The 9,090-nt window shown below is 52.1% G+C and overlaps 2 protein-coding genes and 1 pseudogene across 3 annotated transcripts; 1 reads left to right on the top strand and 2 right to left on the bottom strand.

The window, feature by feature from the left end:
* Positions 1-269: 269 nt before the first annotated feature.
* LOC136455102 (LEAF RUST 10 DISEASE-RESISTANCE LOCUS RECEPTOR-LIKE PROTEIN KINASE-like 1.5) lies at positions 270-3,897 on the bottom strand (annotated as a pseudogene).
* Positions 3,898-4,039: 142 nt separating this feature from the next.
* LOC136455101 (serine/threonine/tyrosine-protein kinase HT1-like) lies at positions 4,040-5,951 on the top strand. The gene is made up of 3 exons (XM_066455260.1): positions 4,040-4,048; positions 4,406-4,861; positions 5,108-5,951. The coding sequence occupies exons 1-3, from the start codon at positions 4,040-4,042 to the stop codon at positions 5,651-5,653; spliced, it is 1,011 nt and encodes a 336-aa protein (XP_066311357.1). The 3' UTR covers positions 5,654-5,951.
* Positions 5,952-6,247: 296 nt separating this feature from the next.
* On the bottom strand, positions 6,248-8,337 carry LOC136450450 (uncharacterized). 2 transcript variants are annotated; one of them, XM_066450892.1, is made up of 3 exons: positions 7,800-8,337; positions 7,431-7,659; positions 6,248-6,811 (listed from the first exon to the last, which is right to left on the bottom strand). In XM_066450892.1, the coding sequence occupies exons 1-3, from the start codon at positions 7,977-7,979 to the stop codon at positions 6,348-6,350; spliced, it is 873 nt and encodes a 290-aa protein (XP_066306989.1). In that variant the 5' UTR covers positions 7,980-8,337; the 3' UTR covers positions 6,248-6,347. The 2 variants fall into 2 exon arrangements, with proteins under 2 accessions (XP_066306989.1, XP_066306988.1); XM_066450891.1 differs by having other exon boundaries at positions 7,794-8,330.
* Between the last annotated feature and the right edge of the window lie 753 nt (positions 8,338-9,090).

The following is a 9,090-nucleotide window of genomic DNA, read 5'->3' as shown; positions in this document are numbered from 1 at the left end:
AGGGTGCTTGGTTTCTCCTCCTAAATTTTAGTCGCTGTATTATCGGATGTATGACACATACATGAAGTATTAAATATAGACTAATTACAAAACTAATTGCATAGTTTGCGACTAATTTACGAGACGAATCTTTTAAGTCTAATTAGTCCATGATTTGACAATGTGGTGCTACAGTAAACATATGCTAATGACAGATTAATTAGGTTTAATAAATTCGTCTCGTGGAGTGCTGATGTATTCTGTAATTTATTTTTTTATTAGTATCAGAACACCACGTACAATACCCTTATACACCGAACACCCGCTGAAAAAGGAAAGAAAAAAAACATACGAGTACCTCGGTACCTGGACGCCGCTGTCGGAGTCGCAATCGTGCGCTCGCTCGTCGCTCCAGTTCTGGGCCGCGCTAGCTCTCCAGCGGATGGGCCGCGCTCGTGCAGGCGTACGACTTGGCGCCGACCGGCTGGAAGATTGGCGGACTCCGCCGGCGCCGGTGAGGGCACCGGGCAAGCTGAAGCATAGGAAGGAAGGCCATGCCAACGGGAGGGTGAAGGAGGTACTCGGGAAATGGTCCGTCGATCACTCCCAGCTGCTCATTGGGCACAGATTTGCGTCCGGGGCTCACAGCCGGTTGTTCCACGGAATCTACAACGAGCAGCCTGTTGCTGTAAAGTTCATCAGACAGCCTGATGACGGGGAAGATGCAGAGCTGGCTGCCCAGCTTGAGAAGCAGTTCAGCACGGAGGTCACCACTCTGTCACGCCTCAATCATCCTAGAGGCTTTTACATTTGTGCCATTAAAAAAGTTTGAAATTACACATAGGCCATTAAAAAAGTTGGCCGTACACATATGCCACCGTTCTGAACTTCTTTACTCTCCAAGCCATTCCGTTCGCTTTTCTACTTAACGGTGTCAAACAGACAGGTGAAATGACCATTTTACCCTACGGTGGGGTCCGTTTGTCAGCCACGCGCTCGGGCGAGGTGTAGGCGCGCCTCCCGCGCCGCCGCGGCCAAGAAGAAGGAGATGGTGGGGAGCTGCGGCGGCGGCATGAGCCCCCCGACAGCGACGTCGAGGGCCCTAGCGTGCAGGGAGGCGGCCTTGTCCCCAACGGCGGCGGCGAGAGCCAGGAGGCGACGCGCGTGGAGCTGCCGCAGCCGGTCCTCGCCGTGGATCTGACGCAGCGCGCGTGGAGGTGACGCGAGGAGGTCCGCCCCGGCCGCCGCTGGCGCGTGCGGGCGAGCTCGGCCCCGACCGCCTGAGCTCGCCGACCTGGATCTTGGCCACCACCCAGTCCGCCAGCGTCACGTCCCGCCGCTCCCTACCCACGTCCACGGGCCTCAGCCCCGTGACGAGCTCCAGCACCACGACGCCGAAGTTGTACACGTCGCTCTTCTCCGTGAGCTGGAACGAGCAGTGGTAGTCCGGGTCCAGGTAGCCCGGAGTCCCCTGCGGCGCGGTGCAGCACACGAGCTTGCGGGCGCCCCCCGTGGCGCAGGCGTCTGACGGCGCGAGGAGGCGGGAGAGGCCGAAGTCGCCGAGGCGTGCCCGCATGTCGGCCTCCACGAAGATGTTGGACGAGGTGACGTCGCGGTGCATGACGGCGGGCTCGACGCCGAAGTGGAGGTACTCGAGCACCGACGTGATCTGGGCGGCCATCGCGAGGCGGGTCCGCCAGGGGAGCGGCGGGGGCGGCAGCGCAGCGCCACCAGTGCCGCCGACGCGGCGGTGGAGGTGGTGCGAGAGCGTGCCGTTGAGGACTTGGTGATGGTGGCAGAGGTGGAGGGGAACGACGGTGACGGGACGGCGGGACGTGGAGGCGCTTGACGGCGGCGGGGCGGCCGGGGGGCGGGAGGTACGCGAGGAACACCATCACGAAGCCGCCGTCGCCAAGCTTGCGCGCCGCGTCGAAGCCCGCGGTGGTGGCGCGTAGCTGCTCGTAGGTGAAGTACGGGCGATGGTGGTGGAGTCCGTGTGAAAGCTCTAGTTTGGTTTTGGTGAATTGATGAAACCCTAAGTGCTAACCTAGTTTATCAAGTACTCATGACATAGGTAGCACACTTCAAGTAGAAGAAGCTAATGAAGATCATAGCATGACAATGGTGATGGCATGGCGATGATCAAGGGCTTAAACTTGAAATGAAGAAAGAGAAAAACAAAAGGTTCAAGGCAAAGGTATAAACCATAGGAGCTATTTTGTTTTGGTGATCAAGACACTTAGAGAGTGTGATCACATTTAGGTTTGATAGTCGTACTATTAAGAGGGGTGAAACTCGTATAGGAATGCGATTATCAAAGTGCCACTAGATGCTCTAACTCATTGCATATGCATTTAGGATCTAGTGGAGTGCTAACACCCTTGATAACATTTGTGAAAATATGCTAACTCATGTGCACAAGATGTTTGCAGGGTTGAGATGGGTTTAGGTCCCTCTCTCCCTCCCGCCGAGCTTGCGAGGCAGGATTCGGCGCTTTTGGAAAAATGAAATGTCTATTTTCTATTGCGCCGGATGCAAAATTCTTGGTGGTTGGCACATTTGAGTAAGGGTGAAGAAGTTAGAGTTGAAATGGAGTTGGTCGAAATGATGCTGGCGTCGGTCTACTGACCGGACGCTGGGTCACTCAGCGACCGGACGCTGAAAGGCTGCGTCCGGTCGAGCTGTCAGACGGCACAGTGGGTAGGGTTGAGCACCGGACGCTGGTCTGCGTCCGGTCAAGGTGGACCGGACGCGTCCGGTCGGAAAAACATGCCTCGGGGAGCTTACTGGAAACGACCGGACGCTGGGGCTTCAGCGTCCGGTCAGTTTTGACCGGAGCGTCCGGTCAGCTTCGTAGCCGTTAAAATCTGACGAACAGCGTTTGAAGCCGGTGACACGTGGCGTCCATCGGGCGACCGGACGCTGAGGGCCAGCGTCCGGTCAATATGACCGGAGCGTCCGGTCAGAGCGCAGAGTACCCAGTGAAGGGGTACAACGGCTCTATTTCGTGGGGGCTTCTATTTAAGCCCCATGGCCGGCTGTGGCTCACATCTTTTGACCATTTTCATTGACATAGCAACCTTGTGAGCTAAGCCAAAGCCCTCCCACTCATCTACATCATTGATTCATCATCATAGTGAGATTGAGAGTGATCCAAGTGCATTGCTTGAGTGATTGCATCTAGAGGCACTTAGTGATCGTGTTTCGCTGCGGATTTCGCTTGTTACTCTTGGTGGTTGCCGCCACCTAGACGGCTTGGAGCAGCGAGGATCGTCGAGCGGAGGTGGTGATTGTCTCCGGCTCCGATCGTGGTGATTGTGAGGGGTTCTTGACCTTTCCCCGGCGGAGCGCCAAAAGGTACTCTAGTGGATTGCTCGTGGCTTGTGTGATCCTCATCTTGTGTTGGTTGTGCGGCACCCTATTGAGGGTTTGGCGTGTGAAGCCAATTAGCGCGTGAACCTCCAAGTGAGTGAATCGCCACAACGAGGACTAGCTTGCCGGCAAGCAAGTGAACCTCGGTAAAAAATCATTGTCTTCATCATTGATTCCGAGGTGATTGGTCTTCATTGTTATTCATCCTTGTGATTGATTGGTTCTTTATCTACACGGCGGTATAACTATTCTAACCACTCTCTTTACTTTATCGCAAACTAGTTGACAAGCTCTTTAGTGTAGCTAGTTGTGAGAGCTTGCTTGGTTGGTTGGTGTGGCTCTTTAGTTAGTCTTTGAGAGCACGCTAACATAGGATAGTGTCTTTGCTATTGTGTGAATAGACATTATTTAAACTAGAATTGTGGTAGGTGGCTTGCATTTTAAGTAGGCTAGTGCAACACTCGCTTCGCCTCATAATTGTCTAACCATTTGGTTAAGTGTTGTTGTAGAAATTTTTATTAGGCTATTCACCCCCCCTTTAGCCATTAGGACCTTTCACCGTGCCGGCGGAGGAACGCGGCGGCGCGGGACGCCGCCGAGGAGGACCCCCCACCGCCGGCGGTTCCCACGGAGCGAGAAGCGTCGTCAGCGAGATGCGCGAGAAGAGTTTGAGAGAGAGAGGATACGGATGAGAGGGGTATTATAGACGTTTTGACTGACCTGACCCACTTGTCAGGACTCCTAGACGGTGAAAAACGAACGGAATGCGGATGGAATGGCTTGGAGAGCAAAGAAGTTCAGAACGGTGGCATATGTGTGCGGCCAACTTTTTTAATGGCCTGTGTGTAATTACAAACTTTTTTAATGGCACATATGTAAAAGCCTCATCATCCTAATGTCATCAAGGTAACTAACGACTTCACCCTCAATTGAGTGCAAGCATACTGAAATTCAGGATATGAAAGCCCATCCTTTATCATGACACGGAGTAGTTACTGAAATTCACCCTCAATTTTATGAGTCTCCTCACTCCATCCACATTTTTTCTATGTAGCTGGTTGGAGCATGCAGCAGTCCACCAGCATTCTGTGTCATCACTGAATTCCTTTCTGGTGGTTCTCTGGGAGCGTTTTTGCACAAGCTGGATCACAAAGCTCTTCCCCTGGACAAGATTATCTCAATTAGCTTGGACATCGCACGTGGCATGGCATACATTCACTCTGAGGGAGTTGTCCATCGTGATGTAAAGCCAGATAACATCATATTCGACGAAGAATTTTCTGCAAAGATTGTTGATTTTGGAGTAGCTTGTGAAGAAGACCACTGTGAGCCTCTGGCAAATGACACTGGGACATTCAGATGGATGGCTCCAGAGATGATGAAACATAAGGCATACGGTCGAAAAGTCGATGTCTACAGCTTTGGCCTTATCTTGTGGCAAATGTTTTCTGGAACGATACCATACGAAGAGTTGAATCCATTTCAAGCAGCTTTTGCTGTTTTTGACAAGGTAATAACCTGAAGCCCATTTCCTTCCCTCCCTGCATGGTAATATATAGTCACTGACTTGATCAAAATTAAGAGATTGTTGCTAAAGAAACAATATGTTGAGACATTTTAAATAGCAACACTGTATAGTGAAGTTTCAAAAGTACTACATAGAAATTTTGTCTCATACACTTAAAAAAACATTTTGCCTCATGACTCTTCATGCTTTTGGAAAATCCAAATGATGAGCAAACTTTCTAATTTTCAGAATGTGAGGCCGAAAATTCCTACTAGCTGCCCAGCACCAGTGCGACTTCTAATTGAGCAATGTTGGGCCTCGCATCCGGAGAAGAGGCCTGACTTCTGTCAAATAGTTCAGATACTGAAGAAGTTTAAGACTGTTCTTGACAGAGATGGAACGCTCGACAATATGCCAAGCTCGATCTGCCAGGAGACTCGTGATCACAAGAACTGGCTTGCTCATTGGGTCCAAAAGCTCAAACATAGTCACATCATGAGTAGTGTTGTAACAAGTCACCATTCAGTATCTTCTCCCTTCCAAACCGTGCTAATCCGATCGGCAACAACATGTAATTTCAGTTATTTCCTGTCTATAGTTTTTTTTAAGAAAAGAAAGACTAGCACAAAGAAGGGCAGGCCTGGTGCAGTGGTGAGAGCTGTCTCACTGAGTCACCAGGTCATGGGTTCGAAGCAGCCTCTCCGCAGATTTTGCGGGGGGAAGGCTTGCCTCGGTTTTTCCCTTTCCCAGACCCCACTCATGTGGGAGCCTCCGGCACTGGGTCTGCCCTTCTAAAAGAAAGACTAGCACAACTAGCAATTGCTTTGCTTCACCTTCACCATGGCAGTGTTCTCTTTCAATACACAAAATGTGAATACATAGGTTGCTGAAAATGCTTCTTCAAGGGCTTGAAATGATTGACATCGTCACATCAAGAACTCATGTGACTTTGGGGCACACATTGATCAGCCTGTTCGTTTCGTCGTAAACGATCGTGGATTATTTACTGCTGGCTGGTTTGGTGTGAGAGAAAAATACTGTTGCAGCTTATAATCCACGATCGTATACGAGCAAGCGAACAAGCTGGATGTATGCACTAATGCACGTTCCTTTATGAGCCTGCAATTGTTTTTTGTTTAACTTACTTATTCATATTTACTACAGCAAGTGAGGCTCACTTGCATACATTCCCTTACAATACAATAGGGGCATTCTTCTGTTTCAAACAAAATTCATGAGCTTTGAGCTTGCAGCTTCCTTAAAGCGACGCGATCGGAGTACGTGTCACAAGCTTGCCTCATCTCGAGCTCGACTGATTACCAATTCGGCCTTCGACATCTGCTTTCTGAATCCTGACAAAAACCTAAAACCCGGCTGGGGTGCACTCTATAGAAACATTTTTTCTTTCTTCCCGTACATTGACACTCTATATAGAAGTAGAAGTATAGATAGAACTACTAATGCAGCTCGGCAGTATATATATACTCCCCTAGCGGGGTCTGCCAAACACGTCCGCGGTCCGGCCAAAGTCGAATGTGAGCATGGACGCCCTGAACTTGGTGATCTGCTTCTCTGGCGAGCCGACCGTCACCGACGGAACCACCACCACCTGCGTGGCCGCCGCCCCCGCCACAGCAGCCGCGGCCACGGCCGCCGCCGTCCGTTCGGGCGTGCCGAGCCACTTGGCCTGCATGTACTTGTGCTTCCTCCAGGGCCCCATGTGCATGTTGTTCTCCTTCATGCACTGCTTGGCCGCGGCGCACATGACCTTGACGACGCCGCGCAGCCGGTCGGCCCGCCCCACGAACACCTCCGGCAGCGCGGTCACCAGCGCGCGGTACCCGGCGCTGGCGCGCGCCACCTCGAACTCGGCGCGGAAGCTGAGCTCCACCACCACGCGCACCGCCTTGCCGCTCCTCGTCTGCACCGCAACCTCCACGTAGCTGTGCTCGCCTGCACACGTTTCGGAAACACGTCAGCATGTAACGGACGAGCCAAACAAACTCGTGAAGCAGAACGAACGAACCAAATTGTGTTCGGCATCGAATATCAGGTTTCAGATATTTTTGGATGTTAGGCGCTAACGTGTTGTAATTCGCTGGGTCGGAGAGGGTTGATGTGGACGCAACAAGTGCTGGCCGCTAACACTGAACCGTGAGACAAAGAGACGCGTTCCTGATATTTGCCTTGCTGTTTTGTTAGTAGGAGTATCAATTAGGAAGCACCCGTCATCGGAGGATGATGACCAGGTCCATGTGGACCATGTGAGTTTATACAGGATAGCCGGTAGGCGCTACTGGCAGCATGCTACTAGCTAGCTAGCTTCTATAATTCTCCTCGCCCAACCAAAAAAACATCCCTATATGTGATATGGGACAAGCTAGGAGCTAAACAACAACAAAATAAGTCAGCCATTTGCAGCATGTATGTACGCGAAAAAGCTTTGCTTTGCACATACAAGAATCTTCTCCTGACTAAAAGGTCCCGTAATTTGGACATTCCTGTCGATCTGTTGCGTTTGCAGTAGAATGAAGAGAGGTCAATTAGGACGCGACGCGACGTAAGCAGTTACCTGAAGGGATGTCCGGCGAGCGCGTCCACTTGGATTTGCAGAGCGCGCTGTTGTAGCCGGCGTCGCGCAGCCGGTCGGCGACGTGGCGGAGCATGCACAGGCGGCAGTCCCGGGCGGCGGGTCGCCCCGTGCAGGAGCAGGAGCAGGCCGCGGCGCGCATGCTCTTGACGGCCTCCTCCGTGTCCGCGCGGATCCTGCTCTCGGCAGGGCTCGTCTTGGCCAGAGTTTCCTGTATCATCCACATCCACGCATATTAATTTGCATCCCTCAATTCGTCTTCTAATAATTAACCAAGAAGAACATCCGCTCGATCTCGACCAACACGTACGCAATCAAAACAGAACGAATGGATGGAGGACTTACGTGCACCTGGGAATGTTGGGTCTGCCAGAAGGCCTTGCTCTCGGCGGTGTCGCCGCCACCGCCGGAGCCCTCCTCCTCCTCGTCGTCGTTCTCCGGCCGTCGCTGGCCCCTCTCGAAATCTTCTAGGAAGCCCAGCACCATGTTCGACAAGCTCATCTCACCATCTGTCGCCTCCTCCATCACCATGGTGTGTGTTTGTGCTGCGATTTGGTCTCCTTGCTTTTACCTTTTAGTGCACAAGCAACGGTGCTCTCCGTCGGACGGTCGACCGTGGCTGGGGAAGAGGAGCTCGTATATATACCGGGAGCGTGGGGACGTGGCGACCGGGCAATGGTAGCTGGTAGCCAGGCGGGCCCCAGGGATATGCGGATGAGGCGATCGGGGACGCGCAAGTGGGGCCTGGATGTTGGCTGGGACACGGGAACAGCACGGATCCACGTCAGGCGATCCAGCAACTCCCTCTCGCGGCCTCGTTCCCCTAATCCATTTTGCCTGGGGCCTGGGGGCTCCAATGATTCCACGACGGGTCCCCGCCTCCGCGCTGTCCTCACTAGCTCGGACCTCCTTCGCTAACCCGAAACACGGTTTCGATTGATTTATTATAAAAAAAATTATTTCGATTGAAAAAAATAAACTAAAAGTACACGTCATAAGCAAACAGGGCCTCGATGGGCCGCCGCGCTGCGGTCACCGGCGTGGTGGCGCTGCTTGGCGGTTTGGTTGCTGCCTTGCTAGTAGAGTTGCTGCCGCAGGACGGCAGGAACTCACGAGTCCCGGAAGTTTCCGTCCGTGGCTTGCGCTCACAAGCCTGGATAAAACTGGATATTGCTTCGAATCCTGGACCCGCCGGCATATCCGCCCGGCGCCTCGGTGGTTGCAGGAGCGTACGAAGTACTCCTACGAACATCCGCGTCGGTAAGAGCAAGGCGGCTAACTGCTGGTTGCAAGTTTTTTTTTTTTTCCAGTCTTCTGTCAGCCCATCTATATAAATATATAATAGTAAGATCTTAACTATTAATATATGGTCCACGTGTCTCTCTCGCAAGTTTTCTTGGTTCTTATACCTAAGTCGGCTATAAATTTATAGCCTGCTTCTCCTCTCTCTTATCTCGTCTCTTCTCCACCTCAGTATTTATCCGGCTTAGAGCCTGTTATTATACTTGTTCTAATGCTGACATCGTAGCTGTCTCGGTAGCTGTTGTGAAAAACGCATCCCTTTCTCACGCCTGAAGAATCTGACCACATGCTGAACATCGACCGCTCATGTTCGTGTGATGCACAGTGCCACAAAAAAGAT

Source organism: Miscanthus floridulus, chromosome 5 (genome assembly GCF_019320115.1).
Source record: "Miscanthus floridulus cultivar M001 chromosome 5, ASM1932011v1, whole genome shotgun sequence".
Taxonomy (NCBI): domain Eukaryota; kingdom Viridiplantae; phylum Streptophyta; class Magnoliopsida; order Poales; family Poaceae; genus Miscanthus; species Miscanthus floridulus.
The sequence above is the reverse complement of the archived record's forward strand: the minus strand, read 5'-3'. Positions and strand labels throughout refer to the sequence as shown.

Coding starts and splice junctions, on each gene's coding strand:
- LOC136455101 (XM_066455260.1), top strand. Junction 4,862..5,107: donor CTTTTGCTGTTTTTGACAAG/GTAATAACCTGA, acceptor TCTAATTTTCAG/AATGTGAGGCCGAAAATTCC.
- LOC136450450 (XM_066450891.1), bottom strand. CDS start 7,979: ATGGTGATGGAGGAGGCGACAGATGGTGAGATGAGCTTGTCGAACATG. Junction 7,660..7,793: donor CCCAACATTCCCAGGTGCAC/GTAAGTCCTCCA, acceptor TGGATGATACAG/GAAACTCTGGCCAAGACGAG. Junction 6,812..7,430: donor CTCGCCGGACATCCCTTCAG/GTAACTGCTTAC, acceptor AAACGTGTGCAG/GCGAGCACAGCTACGTGGAG.